This window comes from Drosophila miranda, chromosome 4 (genome assembly GCF_003369915.1).
Source record: "Drosophila miranda strain MSH22 chromosome 4, D.miranda_PacBio2.1, whole genome shotgun sequence".
Lineage (NCBI taxonomy): Eukaryota > Metazoa > Arthropoda > Insecta > Diptera > Drosophilidae > Drosophila > Drosophila miranda.
This window is the reverse complement of record NC_046677.1, coordinates 28,251,611-28,269,280: the sequence shown is the minus strand read 5'-3', so window position 1 is coordinate 28,269,280 and position 17,670 is coordinate 28,251,611. Positions and strand designations below refer to the sequence as shown.

At 48.2% G+C, this 17,670-nt stretch overlaps 3 protein-coding genes and 1 long non-coding RNA gene across 13 annotated transcripts in view; 2 read left to right on the top strand and 2 right to left on the bottom strand.

Annotated features, from left to right (window-relative positions):
- The first annotated feature begins 143 nt into the window (after positions 1-143).
- On the top strand, positions 144-2,503 carry LOC108162248 (cytochrome P450 4e3). The gene is made up of 5 exons (XM_017296895.2): positions 144-356; positions 597-1,056; positions 1,116-1,485; positions 1,551-1,722; positions 1,790-2,503. The coding sequence occupies exons 1-5, from the start codon at positions 197-199 to the stop codon at positions 2,206-2,208; spliced, it is 1,581 nt and encodes a 526-aa protein (XP_017152384.1). The 5' UTR covers positions 144-196; the 3' UTR covers positions 2,209-2,503.
- Positions 2,504-2,598: 95 nt separating this feature from the next.
- LOC108162260 lies at positions 2,599-3,044 on the bottom strand. The gene is made up of 2 exons (XR_001775561.2): positions 2,889-3,044; positions 2,599-2,816 (listed from the first exon to the last, which is right to left on the bottom strand). It is a non-coding gene; the product is annotated as an uncharacterized LOC108162260 (long non-coding RNA).
- Positions 3,045-3,824: 780 nt separating this feature from the next.
- LOC108162244 (sodium/potassium/calcium exchanger Nckx30C) overlaps positions 3,825-17,670 on the top strand; it is a 35,458-nt gene continuing 21,612 nt past the window's right edge. For 7 of the 10 annotated variants that reach the window (XM_017296889.2, XM_017296887.2, XM_017296886.2 and 4 more), the window contains exons 1-3: positions 3,825-3,914; positions 5,978-8,076; positions 16,855-17,471. In XM_017296889.2, the coding sequence (XP_017152378.1) occupies positions 7,107-8,076; positions 16,855-17,471 (1,587 nt within the window). In that variant the 5' untranslated portion in view covers positions 3,825-3,914; positions 5,978-7,106. Of the gene's footprint in view, positions 3,944-5,977; positions 8,077-16,854; positions 17,472-17,670 lie in introns of all 10 variants that reach the window. The other 3 variants (XM_017296888.2, XM_017296884.2, XM_033393234.1) reach the window with 2 other exon arrangements.
- Positions 13,523-14,215, bottom strand: LOC108162258. Its single transcript, XM_017296906.2, has one exon. It carries the CDS (start codon positions 14,170-14,172, stop codon positions 13,783-13,785), a length of 390 nt encoding a protein of 129 aa, XP_017152395.1. The 5' UTR covers positions 14,173-14,215; the 3' UTR covers positions 13,523-13,782.

The following is a 17,670-nucleotide window of genomic DNA, read 5'->3' as shown; positions in this document are numbered from 1 at the left end:
GAGATTCATCTCGTTCCCACACGCAGGAGAGTATCACCGATCGCACCTACGCCAGCAGCGACTGGTCTAATCAGAGAGCGCGTGAACGGAGAACAGAGAGCGGACTCCGAGAGTGTCTGCAGTATAAAAGACAGGCGCGCACTCCGTCTGGTGTTAATTCATCCACGATCCGAACCGGTTTCGAACGTCATTCAGAATGTGGCTGGCTGTTTTGGCTTTGTTGGCGCTGCCGCTGCTCGTTCTCGTGTACTTTGAACTGAGGGCCAGCCGTCGCAGGCGGATGCTCAAGGTATTCAATGGACCCACTCCTGTGCCCGTGCTGGGCAATGCCAATCGCGTAGGCAACACTCCCGCAGGTTAGTCGTCATGATTCCAGAGGAATCAGCCCCCTGGCGAAGGGGGCTCGTCCATGCCCCGTCTAGACGATAGGGTCCGATAGTCGAAGAAGAGCACAATCAGCGGGTCTGGCGCTGTCTGTCGGACTGTGATTAGACATGGTGAAAAACAAACGACAAAAGTGGGCTCGTGCCAAAGATCGCAATGACCTAATTCCGCTCTCGTTCTCCCGTTCTCTCGTTCTCGTGACTGCTCCGCAGAGATACTCGCGACGATATTCGACTGGTGGCAAGAGTACGGAAAGGACAACTTTATCTTCTGGATAGGCTACACCCCGCACTTAGCCGTCACCAATCCGAAGCACTTGGAGTACATTCTGAACAGCCAGTCGCTGATCCAGAAGTCCACCATCTACGAGCTGCTGCATCCGTGGCTGGGCTACGGGCTGCTGACCAGCCATGGGAGCAAGTGGCACAAGCACCGCAAGATGATCACGCCCTCGTTCCACTTCAACATCCTGCAGGACTTCCACGAGGTGATGAACGAGAACTCCACCAAGTTCATCGCCCAACTAAGGCGCGATGCCGCCGGGGACAGCATCATCGACTTCCAGGACCATGCCCACTACCTCACGCTGGACGTGATCTGTGACACGGCCATGGGGGTGCCCATCAATGCGATGGAGCACCGCAACTCCGCCATTGTGCAGGCCTTCAAAGAGTGAGTGGTGTGCTGGGGCGACGTTGCTTCGAATCCCAAACTAATCCTCGGTCCCACAGCATGTGCCTCAGCGTCAACATGCGGGCCTTCCATCCGTTCAAGCGCTCCAACCGCATCTACAGCCTGTCGCCCGAGTATGCGGCCTACCAGCGGACCCTGAAGACGCTGCAGGACTTCACCTACGACATCATTGAGAAGCGTGTGGAGACGCTGCAGGCGGGACAGAATAGCTCTTCCTCGGACCCCTCCTCGGCCCGGAAGAAGATGGCCTTCCTGGACACGCTGCTCTCCTCGACCGTCGACGGGCGTCCGCTGACACGCCAGGAGATCTACGAGGAGGTGTCCACCTTCATGTTCGAGGGCCACGACACCACCACCTCCGGAGTGGCCTTTGCCGGCTATCTCCTCTCCAGGCACCCAGAGGCCCAGGTATTTGAGCGGCCAACTCCTCCAGTATTCCTGCCTCTCGGCTAAAGACCTTTTTCGAACCGCAGCAAAAGATGTACCAGGAGCAGTGCAATGTCCTGGGAAGCGAACTGGACAGAGACGCCACCTTCCAGGAGATAGCGCAGATGAAGTACCTCGACCTGTTCATCAAGGAGGCCCAGCGGGTGTATCCCAGTGTGCCCATGATTGGCCGCTATGCCGACAAGGACTACATGATCAGTAAGCGGAAGCATGAAGCATCCTGCCAGAGGAACACCCAATCGAAACTTGTCGTCTCCCTTTCCAGATGGCACGCTCGTGCCCAAGGGCACAACTCTCAATCTGGCGCTCGTTTTGCTCGGCTACAACGATCGCATCTTCAAGGATCCCCACCACTTCCGCCCGGAGCGGTTCGAGGAGGAGAAGCCCGGCCCCTTCGAGTACGTGCCCTTCAGTGCCGGCCCACGCAACTGCATCGGACAGAAGTTCGCCCTCCTCGAGCTGAAGACCGTGATCTCAAAGCTTGTGCGCTCCTTCGAGGTGCTGCCCGCCGTCGACGAGCTCCTCTCCACCGATGGCCAGTTGAACACCTACCTGGGGCTGTCGCCTGCCGAGAAGCAGAAGCGGGAGGTGGGACGACACAAATACGATCCCATTCTGTCCGCCGTGCTCACCCTCAAGTCTGATAATGGGCTCCATCTGCGCCTCAGAGAGCGACGACACTAGTTGGGCTCTAGGTTTACTATTCTATTTCTAGTTTCCAAATTACTGTATGGATAATATTACGACTTTCGACTCTTTATTAGTTTTTTGTGTGCTTTATTATTACTGGTATTCGTAGATTACCAAAGAGTCCTGACGTATGGAGTCTTAAAATAGTATCTTCATTTTCACTTTGCGTATATCTTGTAGCTGTCTCCTTCTGTGGATCTTATGAAACAATTCCCAACCAAATCGAATTCGGAATGTATGTCTGATTAAACGAACTGTTTGCGAAACAGTCTGCTGTTCAGATTCCTGATTATGTTCGCTATTTACAGAGCTTTAGGAGATCTACCCTAAGTATTCCCAAACTATATATTTCTTATCAATATTACACTCAATCAAAGTCTTAGGTTTATTGTGCGCGTTGCTTGAAATGCATCTGTTTGACTTTATTTTGAACGCAACATTTTATTTCTTTTTGAAAGACCATCCTACTCCAATATTTGCCATGGCCCCAGAGAGTCCAAGAATTACGAGTGCGCCCACACAAAAGATCTTCATTTTCGGTTTTCAACTGAGTTGTGTTCGCCGACTTCTGTGGCTTTTATTGATCCCAACAAAACACTTCCCTAATCGGATTGGCAATGGAATTATTCGATTTTCACCTGCTAGTCCGTGTCTAATATCCAGATAATAAATACCCGTGAAACTGTGGTGTTCTCTGGATAGTTTTCCACTTTCGAAAGAGATAAATAGTACTCCACATACTCGTACATATCTTAAAGACGGAATCCGAACTTGTTTCGGACGCTCTCTCGCTTGTTTCCGTAAATATTTGATATGACAATGGGTGTGGGAATGGATGTGGATGTGGATCTGGGATTCGTGGGGTTGGGGCTTCGAGGGTTGGGAGTTGGGGGCGTTGGGGGTTGGCATTGTTGTGCGTAGAAATATCCGAGGTATGCGGCGTACCAAGCCGGGCATAATCAAAATACAATTGCGCGTGGAGTGGAGCGGAGTGTGCTTGTATGTGTATTTTTATCTGTATCTGTATATGTGTGTGTCGCCCATTGCGTTCGTGTGTGTGTGTGTGTGTGTGTGTGTGTGTGTGCTTTAGAGTGTTTGTAACGCATGCACAAACGTTTATTTCTTTCTTTCTTTTGGTGTTTGTTTGAAGAGGGGGGACGGAAGGAGACTACCTGGAGCACTAGTAAGGCCAACAAAAGAGGGAGAGCCCAAACAGCTGCGCGCTCTCTCCCTGAGCCGAAAAGTATGCTATAAACTGGAAGCAACCTAAGAGAGAGAGAGAGAGCGAGAGCTAACCAAAGAAAGAGAGCGAGTCGGAGAATATGTTTGTCTGTTTGGGTTAATGCAAATATATGCGAACGGAAAGCATCGTAAATTAATTAATTATAGATCGAAGCAACAAAAGATGGCACCAGCCAGGAGACACGATACCGGAGAAGCAGGAGACACTACCAGGAGACGGCAGGCGACAGGAGCCGGGAGCCCATTAGTCGAGCCCGGAGCCGGAGTCTCCTCCCGATTCATTTGTGGAAGTAAGTCCGCTCTCTCTCTGTTGGCTGTCGGCTACTGCTCGGCTTTTGTAATCGTCTTCCAATGGCTTCGTGCCCAGTGGGCCTCCAGATTCGTGGTCGCCTGTCGGGGCCCTACAACGTTTTCGGGCGCTGCGCTGACAACATCCTCGCAGGACCAACGAGCGGACGGTGCGTCCAACGGGTCTCCTCCCCTATGTGTATGTGTGTGCAGAAACTGTTAACCGTGTGCCAGCCCGTGCTCGTGTCTGTGTGACTGTGTCCGTGTGAGGTGTTGGAAAATTTATTGCAGTTTGAAATCAAAGGAAAAACTAAAGCCAAACCAAAGCAAGCCCCAAATCGGATTCACTCGTAGCACAAATCCTGGAATAATCGGGGAGCATACTATATATTGCCATTTTTGGAAAATCAGAAACATCCTGGGAAAGCCCTATTCAAAGCCAATTTTTATATAATCAAGCAATAAAAAGCCGCAGAACGGCTACAAGGGTGGTGCACGGGTGGCCACGGGCAGGGGCACGGGCACGGGCAAAGCGCTTTTCGGTCGTCTGTGTGAGTGCAAAAACGTTAATGGCAGGCAGCCTACGTTTGTGTCCTGTGCCCGTGCCTGTGCCTGTGTGTAACTGTGTGTGTCTTGTGTGTATGTGCGCGTTCTCGTGCTTGAGGCCTTTTTCATAAAGAGGTCAAAACGTTGCTTTCTGCTCTGGCTGTGTGCAAAAGTTCTGCTTTCTGCCATGCTTGTTTCTATTTCTTTTTCTCGTTTCGGGCTAGTCAAGAAGAAAATTTAACAGTCAGACATTCCGCAGGGCCTCGAGCCGCAACTGAGTCCGTTACCGTATCCGACCCCGTTCTTAAAGTGGCACCGCCCCGCCCCTTTAAAGTTTCCCAAGCAAATGATATAACAATTAGCGAGGCGGAACCCAAAGCATGTTCTTAGAGTTCTTTGAGTTTTCTTCTAGCCAACGAATCGTACAGTCAGGGAGATCTTTGTTGGGGCTTCTGTGGCATACTTTTGGGGCAAGCTATCGATAAGGGAAAATTACATAAATGAGGCGTTTCTTTCGGAGGATAATATATGGAATTAAGATCTGTTAGATATTTACTTCAACTGTTTATTTTTTTTTTGATTTTATGTCAAGACTGGACACTTGTAAAAAATATATACAACAATCAATTGAAGGAAGACTAAAATTTACGTTTCTGAGATTTATTCTCTTAAAAAAAGAGTACGAAATAGCAAGTTTAAGAATTTTAAAGAGTTTCCTAAAGAATGGACAAAAAAAAAACCTTAGGTTTCCAAAAGCTAAGATTCCAATGTTTGACACACACTAAATTATGTAAATCCCCGCGTTGGCGTTTGATTAATGTTCGGATCCTGAGAATGCATGAAAAGGGAACTATTTGGGAGCCGTCTCCCCCACCCAACAACCAAGAACCAAAGACACCAAAAAGTTCTCGAGTTTCTCAGAAGAAATTGTAGTAGACATCATATTCTAAAAAGACTGGTGGGGCTTTTCCATCAGTCTGATGAGGCAATTATGTAAAGAAAGCGAACAAAATGTTACGCAATTTGCTAAAAAAAAAACAACAACAAAAAACAGCAACAAAAAAAAAAGGAAAACAAAAAAGCACGAGGGAAAAAACATAATTAATAACAATGCCACACGGTTGAATTCTTGGCTAAAACTCTGGGCCATGGCTAAAAATAAAGGCATAGATAGGATGAGAGACAGGAGATTAGGCGGGGGATGAAGGAGGAGTAGGGGAAGGTCTAGGAACAGCGGGAAGCTACTCAAAGCATAACAATGAACATAACCGCACATTGAGCCAGGCAGGGACCGTAAAAAACGATGGGAAGGCGCAGCCATTTGTGGGTGTGGGCCACACAGCGTAGGGCTGTCTCTGTGTCTCTGTGGGTCTGTGGGCCAGGCGAGTCACCTACTAAACCCAAAATGAAAGTAAAAATTGTAAGCGTAAGCTAAAACAACAAACACAGCAGAAAACGAAAGCAAAACGAAAGCGATTGGCGAAGAAGGAGGAGAAAGGAGAGGCAAAGGCAAAGGCAAAGGCAGAGGCAAAGGCAGAAGCGTAAGCAGCGATAAGGCCTCGCAGATAAGCGGCATAGGCGGGAGAGAGAAAGTGTGTGTGTGTGTTTGGAAATCACCAAAGAGAAACGACCAACGAATATCCTTAAAAGTTCTCTCTTTTGTTCTCTCTCTCCCTTTCTCTGGCAGGCAGTCATCTATAGAACGAACATTGAAAATGTAAACAAAAGCAACGCAGGCGCAGCAGCAGCAGCAGAAGCAGCATCAGCTCTCCCATTCTTTTGCCATAAAAGAGAGAGGAAGCAGCAGCAGCGAAGGCAGAGACTGGATGAGCTTCCAGGCTCGTGTCCGCGTATCCTTCTTCGGTTTTCCAGCGGCCAGGCTGCCTCAGAACGTTAGCAGAGTGCAAACCGTGCTGTCGTCCAGCTCCGGCTCCGGCACCAAGCACCAGCAGCAGCAGCAGCTCCCGCCACAACGGCTACAACGGCTACAGAACTCAGGGAAACTTTTCCACACTCACACACACACAGAAACACACAGACACACGGTCACAGTCACACACACACACACACACACATAGAAAGGACACAGGGGAAGAGGAAGCGACAGCGGAATAGCCCCAGACAAATGGCCAGAACAGCGAGCAACGGAGCAGCGGGCCAGGCCAACCCGTGACTATAAACGGGATACGCGAACAGAGGAGCAACAAAGAGTGTAACAGAAGAAAAGAGTGGAGGAGACGGAGACGGAGAAGGCGAAGGAGAAGGTGGAGAAAGGAAAATCGCGCCTGCTGGAAATGGAAGGAGAAATGCTGCGGCTTCTAATGTCCACGCCAGCAGCGGAAGTAGCAGCCACAGCAGCAGAAGCAGAAGCAGCAGCAGCAGCGGAAGGAGCAGCAGCAGGAGCAGGAGCGGCAGTGGCAACATCGCCCACGTCGCACTCCTCATAATTTCGAGTCCCGCTCTCGCTGTACCCCCCCGTCTAAAATCTGTGTGTCTGTCCCACGTCTCACGCTCTCACAGTCTGTTTCGTGTTAATTGTTATTTATGTATAGTGTGTTGTATATATAAAAGTTTGTGTGATAACAAAAGGGAGATCGAGCATCGCGGAGATCCCGATACCGATCCCGATTCCGATCCGAGTCCCGAAGATACCCCGATATCCAATAAGCGACTAAGCGAGAGATAAACTCCAACACTTTAGTCGAAAATCAAAAGCGTACAACGAGAACAAACAAACAGAAGGTTTTGCCAGCAGAAACAGCAACCAACAAAACAAAACAGAACACCAAAAACCAAACAACACTCCAACGGGTCCAATGTTGCAGCCAACAACATGCAGCAAACAGCAACAGCAGAGGCAGCAATCCGAACATACAGCAGCAGTGGCAGCAGAACATGCGGTAGCAACATCAGTAGCAGCAGCAGAGGGAACAGAAGCAGCCGATCAGCAGGAGCGGCAGCCGACAGCTAAAGATCATGGAGCCCTAGCCTTAGCCTTAGCCACTGACAGAAGCAGAAGCAGCAGCTACAGCACCGACATTCTGTGCCACAGCAACATGTTGCCCGTAACCAGCACAAGCAGCACAACGATAGATTTCAATAGTCGCCGTCGAAGGGGTCGTCTACGGGGCATGGACGAGGCAGGAGCTGCAGCGGCAGAGGCAGCAGCAGCTGCAACAGCCACAGACTCGGCCTCAGCCTCTGAAATACCCAAAGTACAACACCAAGCAAAGATACTTGACGAGTGTGTAAATATTTTCAAACGCTTAGTATTATTAACATTAAATACAATATCAACAAGAAAAACCGCAACAATAACGAAAGGAAAGACAAGAAGCAGAACCGCAACGGAGCATTCCCTGACCAGCAGCTGCTGTTCCTTGCCACAGCCACAGCTTCAGCTTCAGCATCAGCCACAGCCTCAGACACAACGCTGCCGCCGCCTCCGCCTGCCGATCTACTGCATTCTGTTGGTTGGCTGTTGCCTGGCCACTCAGGGTCTTGGCGTTGAGGCCGCCAAGCCCAAGTCCGCCAAACAGCCGTACAGTAACAACCAGAATAACAACAACAACCAGAACAACGATGTGCTGAATGGAGTTAATGCACCGCCCTTGTATCAGGGGGCGCCCTCCCAGACATCCGGCGAGGACGAGGCCGAGCTGATGTACCCCTTCCAGTCCGGGGAGCACATGTTCGGCGAGGAGGAGGAGCAGGACCAGGAGATGAACATGAATGCAGTGCCTGGCTCTGACGAGGATAATGCTGGCAATCAACGTGGTATCAATGGTAAGTGTCAGACCTCCTCCATCTCCATCTCCTCGATCTCATCTTATTTAAATCATCCTTCGATTCGGAGGCTGCCACATGGCGTACGATGCTCGCATGTGGAATTTACGCTTCTTTGCCTCGTCTGAGTAGGAGCCTGACTAATGGCACTTGTATTTAAATGAGCGGCAGAGACAGAGGCATAAAAGAAGCGGATGGGGAGGAATCGGTTCGTACTCGTATGAGTCTCAGTCTGAAGAAGAAGGAAAATTGAATTTGATTTGCATGGGGCACAGATGAATCCGAATGAGGGAGAGGAAATCAAATCGAATAAAGTTCAGGGGTCGCGTGGAGAGCTCTGAGCAAGACATCCTAACTATCAACATTCACCTAACTATCTATGCCACACACTGACAATGCGTATACGCGAACAGTTTTGCGGTTGAAAGGACACCTAAAGGTGGAAGAAGTCAAGCAGCCCATTTGCCATTCATATGCCACTAAAATCTTAAATTTAAAGACAACGAAAGGGCTCGGCTTCGGTTGAAATTCTCAACCAGACTTTTCTGAAGGGACCCCATTGCGTATGCGTGATATTTATGTGGTAATTTCGTAGAAGACGGAAGCCAAGGGCTCTTTCGCCGCTTCCGCTGTACTTCCTTCGGCACATAGTTATTCTTTTCTTTTCCACCGACCACACGGTTGGCGTATGCACGATATTTATGTGGTGCCACTGCGTATACGTAACGTATGGAGTGGCCACTACTGGAGCGAAACACGCGGAGCTGCGTATACGTAATATTGTGAACATAAATTATCCCCCATTGCAGGCCAGGCCGCATAAGCGGCTGCAAATGAACATAATGGAACATCTGTCTGCACTTTTGCACTCACACTTGCCGCACACACAATGATATAAATTTATGTGTGTGCACATACTCGACATGGCACTCTTTTTTTTTGGTTCAGTTTTTCCAGCCCCATCAGCGAAAGTCAAGCTGGCTCCCCTCTCTCACCTTTTAACCCTGATTCTGGCCCCGCCTCGTGTCCCTCTGTTCTCCCATGCTCCACGTGTGCGATGCAGTCACATTTTGGCCAACAATTAAACCCAACACTGCACTCTGTTTGCTTAGGCGTACGGACCCTAGAGCCATTTTTCATTTTAATGACTCAACAGAGCTGTCTCTGGTCTGGTCCTGTATGTCCGTGTCCTGTTTGTGTCTGTGTCTCTGTCTGAAAGTGGCTGAATGAACAAAGGCATACTGCGGCGTATAGTAATCGTACAGTACTATATGGCACCCTATAAACTGTGGAATGGCAATAGCCCTAAGTGGATTCCATTGATGATGATGATGATGTCAATCGGCAAATCTCCAACAAATCCCAGCATTCTCTATTCACCTTTTACCACCCCCTGAAACCGAAATTGGAAATTCGTGACACACAAAACTATTGAGAGAGGAGGAAAACAGTGGCACTACACTCGCGGAAACTGGATATCGATGGCTTTAGTTGAAACATCATCCATAAATATCCTTTTTTTTCCCCGCTGCAGTTCTGTTTTGGATGTTGTGGCTGTGCATGTAGATGTATCTGTATCTGTATCTTAACCATGAACGTGTGTTGTGTGTAAATCAAGCTTTAAAATTAACGCAGATTGGTGGAACAAGCGACAGGCAACGAGCAATTAACATGAAACCAGCGGGAAAAACTCGGAGAAACAAAAAATGGAAAAGCACACACACACAGCAAATGCAGACAGAGCCCCCCCCCCCCCGCACACACACACACACACACACAGATAACTCAGCAGTAGAATAGTAGTCGTAGTAGTACAGGTCACCCGAAATACATACATGTATGTATCTGGGGGGATACGTATGTATATATATATATATACATATATATATGTGCGAGTTTGTATATATTTTATGTGGCACTGTGGCAGTGGTCTTCTCTTCAACGACCTTTGTTCGAAATTTTATACCACGTATCGTATGTATGCACGTGGTACGAGTACGACTACGACTACGGCTACGAGTGCGAGTAGAAATGTGTGTGTATGTGTGTGTTTGTGGTGTTTTTTGGGGTGTGTATGTATTTGCGTTGCTTTTGGCTTTTCTATTTTACCATCGACCCAAATTGCGAGCCCGCTTTTCTCGCACACACAGACCCGCACACAGCCGTGAGATATACTATGTAAGTGTGTGCAGGACTATGGTGTATCTGTATGTGTGTGTGTGTGTGGAGCACACGCAAACGTGGCTGTTAACGACGTTTCAAGCTCTCAACTGCGACGTTTGTCGTGTGGGTGGGCCCGGGCCCGGGCCGAGCGCTGGCAGACCCTGAACAAAAAACGAGAAAAGGAACAGAATATAAAGTTAAGTAAAGACCTCGACCTAAACGGCAGGCGGCCAAAAAATACAATATATATGGATGTGTATGCAAACATTTTGAAAAATGATTGAGGAAAACAAAAACAGAGACAGAAACAGAAGCAGAAACAGAAGCAGAGACGCGGAAAACGAGTTACCCGAAAGGAAAAGAAAGAGCCCGTTCCCCCCGAAAAGTAAGCACGCACGGAGCGCCTTAAACACAAATTTAAATCGATAAATCAAAATGCCAACAACAGGAAAAAGCAACAACGGTACGTCGAATGAGGTGAGGGAGGAGGAGCAGGAGGTCCTGGCAAGGACGTGTGAGTTGCATGCTAAAAGCCACGAGAAACGATGAACGTGATGGGGAGGGGTAGGTGGAGGGGGGCTCAGAAAATGGCTTGTTCGTGAGTGGGTGGCAGGAAGTCGTTTCCTTTCTTCCCTCTGCCATTTTTTTCCCCTGTTTTTGTTGCTGCTTTGTGAGCTTCTGGGGTCCTGAAATGACAACATTTGCCCGCCTTTTTAATTATTGACATTCCGCTCAAGCTCCCCCCACATCCACAACCATACGAGTATATATCACCATTCCATGTCCTTTCGGTCCTTGGTCCTCGGTCGTCGGTCCTCCCATTTCTTGTGGCCACACTAATTGTCCCTCGCTGGTCCGATTGTGTGCTGTGCTGTGTGGGGTTTTGTCCCCCGACTGTGATTCGGCATTAATTTCAATCCCAGCTGCAACATGCAGCACAATTGGGTCCCTTCTGGGCTTCCGGCCTTCTGTTCCTCGGGGCCTGACTCAGCTAATCGAATAAACCTGCAACCCTGCTGTTCCCAACAGGAATAATCGGAATCACAGTCCCAAAAACACACACAACAGTTATGCGTGGATATTCCACAAGCCCCGAGCGATCAGGGATTCGAGAATGATTCATGACGGAGAGCCCCAAGGGGTTCGCTGGGCTGCCACCTCGGTATCAATGACAGGTGCACGCTTCGTTATCATTCAATGATTCACTCAATCCAGAGATTTGCGAACTGTCTGTCTGTTTTGTCTGTCTGTCTGTTTTGTCTGTCTGAGAAACCGGTTATCAAATGTGCAATCCGTAGTCTGGTATCGGTATCGAATGGCACTACGCCAGCACCTGCGTAAGCAAAGCTTTCTCGAATACCGAATCGAAAACCTCTCGAGCATATACTAGATCAAAATTTGTTCAATTATGTTAATTTTTAAGTGGATATTATTTATGGGTGATTAAAGCAGCACAAAAGTGAATGAGCGAATCTGTTTCCACTCAGATGCAGCTCTCTACTCAAAACAAGATACGAATCAGGTTCCATTGAAAGCCCTATATCATGGGAGACTCCAAAGAAAGTTATCTTATCGTAGGACAGGTTTTCCAATGGTAAATTTAGACAGACTTATGTGTTAATCAATGAATTTTAGACATCAGTTTGCATTCCAACACCATATACCATATTCTCTATCAAATCAAAAGCAAATCGAATGAGCAAAAACCGCATAGAATTCATAATATGTTTTCCGTACGTATTGTGTACAATTTTGATTCAGAAAAACCTTGGCTGACTCATTGAGAAATAGCCTAAGTCACTTTCCGGTAATTTTCATTACTCTTGGGACTACGCCGTGAATTCAGAAATAATTCATGGGTTTTTGATGAATGACAATGTTTTTTGCACTCGAAAAACTTTCAAATGAATCTCTAACTAAGTTTCTAAAGATCTCTTTTATGCATGGGGAAACTTTAATGGGTCCATAAATTCTTCCAAGTTGAGAAAATTAGTTGAAGAAATGTTTTCCCGGCTTTGCCTCATTAAAGAAAGAAGCCTTTTCAGTTTACGCCGTTTATGTAATGAGTGTAATTCCATTGGAAATTGGGTCAAGCACATGTATGATATGGTTAGGTTGGATGTTATGGTAGGGTGTAGCAGTAGCACTAGACTGCTGTTCTGTTCGCACTTTTGGGGCTTGGTCCGCAACGGGATCGCCCTGGGGACGAAACGGTTTGATTAGGCTAAAATGCGGCCCACTCATGTGTGTTTTTTGGGCCCGAAAACTATGCCAAGTTGTGGTAGCTATAACTTTCGAAAGTGGCCCCAAAGCAAAGGTAGCGGCAGGCAGCAAGGGTTGCCATCAGGCAACCTTCATTGACAGCTGCTCATAGCCGTGATAAAACTTTCTATGGCAATCCTTAAGTGCGCCTCCACCTCCCTCCACCTCCACTTCCACCCACTGTTTATTGAGCACACTGCGGCAGGGCGAGTGGCTGCTAGAGAGGCTAGAGGCTACAGACGAGGCTTGTCTGTGGGCCAGGCCCAGGCCCAGGCCTGCATTGATTCAACAGCCACTTGACAACCCTGGCTCTGGCTGGCTGTATGTTGCATGTGCATTGCACGTTTCGCTTGGTTTCGGTCTGATTTTGGCCGGGCTAATCGATTCCCCAGAGCCACCTTGAAACTCTTGCACCGCCGTGCCGTTCCGTTCCGTTCGTGCCAAAGCGCGCTGTCTCTCTGATAAATTAGCAGCTGCTTTCACGGCAGACTAGAGCCAGCGAACACTGCGGGTCAGAGCGAAGCGTGAAAACTGCGGACACTATCGTACCACACGTTCCATACATTCCACACAGGGGTGCATGTACCACTCGTACTGCTCGCACTCGTAGCGGCGGGTCGGTGGATGGGCTGTGTGTGTGGTGTGTGTGCTAGGGGCCGCTTCCACTTTGGGTGCTACGAGCTCCCATAATGAACTTCCGGCCATGGCAAACACTTTTTCTTTTTCTTCTTTTACTATTAACTTTTACTATTACTTTTGTTGTTGTTCCACCATTCCATTGCTCGCTCCTGCTCCGGTTCCCGCTCCCGTTCCCGTTCCCGCTCTCGTTCCCGCTATCGTTTGTGTAATTTTCGTGCGTTTGTTCAGCCGTGATTTATGCACATTGATGACGTAGCGGAAAGGAAAATAAAGCGAAAAAGCCTGAAAGCCTCTCTTTTTACGGGTTACGGGCTCACGGGTCTTATCAGTCGCCTAATGACGTTTAACCCACTGGGAGCTCAAAGCATAGGAAGAATTCCACTCGATCTATCAAATAATACGTTTATTGCTTTATCATAAATATTCAGGGGGGGTTTCCTTTGCTTATAAATATCGACAATAGATAGGGTTTGGATGTAGATTTGGGTTTCTGGGGAATACTCGTATAAATTGGAATTTTGGGTATGGAACTTCACTTTCTTGTGTTTTCACTGCAGCTCCGGCTCCTGGCACTTAATGGGTTGAGTTAATCGATTAGGCCTCCTCCTCCTCATCCTCCTCCTCATCCTCCTCTGCATCCTCCTAGAAGTCTCTCTTTGTCACGCGATTCCAGCCACTCTCGTACCGCTCCACCTCGAAGAAGTTGCCCAGGGTCTGGGGCAGATTCTTGCGCTTCGCTTCGGTCCCCATTATCCGCGGGGGCGTGTATCGCTTGGGCGTGGCCGCATGTGCCGCACTCTCCGCCTGCTTAATGCATTTCGCTGCCGTTTCCGCCGCCTCTGGAGTGGGGCTGGGGCTGGCCGTAGGCGTGGGTGGCGTCGCGACCTGTGTGTGCCACTCGTAGATGCGCGGCGGGGCAGCAGGCCCGGGTGCAGCAGGCGACCTCAACTGCAGCTGAATGGTGGCTCGGCTAACGAAGAGCGGCTCCTGGCCGTAACCATGGCTGGAACTGTGACTGACTGTGGCTGCCATCTGGGCGAATCGGGTTCCACTTTGCAACTGATTGCGAATTCAGAATGCGAGTGCCAGCCGGAGGCAGCGGCAGAGGCAGAGGCTTGTTTGCTCTGTGGTTTTGTTCTCTTGTTACGTTTCGTTTCGTTTTCGGTTGCTGCTCCGTAAACAACGCGTCTCAGTCGCACGATGACGCATCCCCGAGATGGGAGAGTGCTGTGTGCATGGCGATGGGAGCCGCAAAGACTACGTATAAAACAAGTCACGATCCGCGACCAAAAATTACCCATTGATTGGCCACAAATTTGTTAAGTGAATTGAGATGTGATGGGCCTCTCAAGTGCAGCCATTCCCCAGCGAAATATAAACTCTCGTGAGTAATCACGCGACCATCGCTGAACTGAAGTACATCGCATCAGTCATCGAATAAATTAGCATATTGATGAGGACAGAACATGTCTAAATCAGAAGGAACCCCTTCTCACAGCTCTATGCTAATAATTTCCATAGTTTCAAGTGCATTCGTGCCTTGTCACGCTACCATCGCTAGCAAATGGTATTTTCCAGCTTTCCGAAATTTCTTAGCTGAAATATTGAATGAACGTTGATAAGAGCCCGCCATTCCCGCACTTCTACTGCAGTATCCCGCCCGCTCCCTTATCACGTTCCTTCACGCCACCATCGCTAGCATATGTGCTCTAGAAGCTTTCTGACGGGGCTTTGGGCACGACTTCTGCTGCTGCTGCAGTCGCTTAGTCAAATTGTAGTGCCATTCCAATAGCGGCACTCGAAACTGGTTTCCCTCTCCTCGGCCCGGGACTGAACGAAGGCAGCAGGCAGCCATCGAGGCAGACGCCCACATGGGCAATGGCAATAAATAATCATAAGAAAAGCAACAAATAATAAATAATATTTAATAGTCATTATTTTGTTACCTTCGCAAGTGCGCCAATAACAATTTGATGACCAACTTCGAGTGGCGGTTCTCCGATTAGATCTATAGCCCATTACCCCTAGAATTCAATCGTAGATTGCGCAATCGGTAGTACTTTTGGGGGCATCTGTTGATTAATATTAAATCTTTAATGAAAGAAAGAGTTTGAATAGAAGTTGGATCTCGAAGTTCCCTCAAGAAATATCTTATTCATGAGTGTGGGCTTTATCTGCTTTATCCCCCACATAACGGGCTGTGAGTAATGAGTGCAAACAATGCGAATATCTAGCGTTTTTTTGCTCTTTATGAGCCCGATAAGAGAGTGGTTCTATGTGATTCATTACCATGAGATATCTAGTATTATTTGCTATGATATTTTCTATGACTTGTAGGCGCTTCATCAGTTCTTCAGATTCGGATGCTTTGGTCTTCGGCCCCTGTCCCTATCGTTGACCAACTCATAGCCGAGTGAGTAACTCACATCAAAAGAGTCTGTTCCCATTTGCAAATTACCCAAGCACTGGGGCCTGGGCCGATGCTCCACTTTTGATATGCAGGGCACTAGCTCACACACCCAAAGCGAGGGCTCGAATATGTACGCAGCCTGTGCAGCCTGAAACATGCACAATTTTCAATTCAATCGCCTTCGAGAGCTGTCGTCGTCGTCACTCATTAAGCATTTGGCAGGTGATTCATAAGAATCATTCATTTGTGGCTCACCCTCCCAGCGGGCATCGGGCTTTGGGTCTCGAGTGTCCGCCCACCACCCCCCCCCCACACAGAAAGGTGGGTTAATTGAGTGGGTGTGGCGGCGGCTGGCGAAGGGGTCCGTTCTCCGTTAGCTGCATGCAAATGCGCGAGAATCGGGAACCGGTTCTAGAGAAAATTTCTTTGTCTGTCTGCCAGCCTGTCTGTCCCCGTTCCAACCACAAAGTGAGTCAACCTCCGTATGGAGTGCTCTATTTCAGCGGCGTAGACAACCTCTGACACCGCTCCTGTGGCTGCTAATGCAGTCTTTCAGCTCCTCACGCATTTTGTGGCGCCTCTAATCGCTCTGAGATATCCATAAAAGTATATACTCGTAGAAGGAGCACACACTCTGATAGCTCCGAGGGGTGTGTGTAAATATGCCATGAATCAGTCAAGTCGCTATCGACGACGACGACACCGACAACGACGGCGACGAGCCACGCGAGCGATTAAAGCCGCGTCAATTATTTGCTCGGCACACGCGCCAAAATGATTGCTCACAGTGCAAATGGTTGATAAACATTTACATTACCAACATTTACCATTCAACATCCACATCTACCGCCAGTATATCTACATCATCATCATCGATATCCACATCAATATCGACTTCGACGGTTGGCAGCGCGAATAAGTGCAATTTGTTAATTGTTGCAAAATGTGCTGCTGCATAATTTTCTCTAAAGATAATTGCCCATGAAAATCGCACACAAAAGGTGCCGCATGCAACAAGGGAGTTCTGCCAACGATTTCCAAAAGGTCGAGCCACTTAATTGAGGATGTTTAATGGGGGATGGATTGTCATAGAGGAGGGGGTAGCACTATTAAAGGTAAAGGTCAGAAAACTGAGGAAGACGATTTCAGTGCGTTTTGTTAGCTGTTTTTACCGCTAGCTACTATTACAACTAAGAAGCGTCTTACACGCGTTTTATATGCTGTTTGATTTCATTCCCCGTGACTATTTGGCTGTTTAGCAAATACTAATCCTATTTTCTGTTTCGTTTCTGAATATTTTACAGACACTCACAGCGAGAACTCGACCATCACGAAAACGCCACTATTCCCGAAAGATCTATTCACGAAAGAACAGCTTGAAAACGGCGCTGTCATCCTGCACATCATTGGAGTAATCTATATGTTTGTGGCGCTGGCAATTGTCTGCGATGAATTCTTCGTGCCTTCCCTTGACGTAATCATTGAAAAGCTCGGCATTACAGACGATGTGGCCGGCGCGACTTTCATGGCGGCGGGTGGCAGTGCCCCCGAGCTCTTCACAAGTGTGATTGGCGTTTTCGTGTCGTTCGACGACGTTGGCATTGGTACGATCGTTGGTTCGGCCGTCTTCAACATACTGTTCGTGATCGGGATGTGCGCCCTCTTCTCGAAGACGGTGCTCTCCCTCACCTGGTGGCCCCTCTTCCGCGACTGCTCATTCTACAGCATCAGCCTCCTGGTGCTGATCTACTTCTTCCGCGACAATCGCATCTTCTGGTGGGAGGCCCTCATCCTGTTCACCATCTACATCGCCTACGTGACCTTCATGAAGTGGAACGTCGAGGTGGAGCAGTGCGTCAAGAAGTTGATTACCAAAAACAAGGTGACTCGCGTCCGAAGTACAGATCAACTTATGCCAGCAGTAAGTAGTTGGGAAGTTTTTTTGCAACAAAAAATCAAATCAAATCAATAAAAAAAAAAAAAAAATCCAACAAAATCTCTCTCTCTCTCTTTCTTGAAAATTAAACAAAAATAAAAAAAGAGAAACTAAAAAAAAACAATTACAAAAAACGTAAATCAAGAAAATCGTAAACGTAAAAGAGAAAGCGAAATTGAAAGCC

Coding starts and splice junctions, on each gene's coding strand:
- LOC108162248 (XM_017296895.2), top strand. CDS start 197: ATGTGGCTGGCTGTTTTGGCTTTGTTGGCGCTGCCGCTGCTCGTTCTC. Junction 1,057..1,115: donor ATTGTGCAGGCCTTCAAAGA/GTGAGTGGTGTG, acceptor TCGGTCCCACAG/CATGTGCCTCAGCGTCAACA. Junction 1,486..1,550: donor CCAGGCACCCAGAGGCCCAG/GTATTTGAGCGG, acceptor TTCGAACCGCAG/CAAAAGATGTACCAGGAGCA.
- LOC108162258 (XM_017296906.2), bottom strand. CDS start 14,172: ATGGCAGCCACAGTCAGTCACAGTTCCAGCCATGGTTACGGCCAGGAG.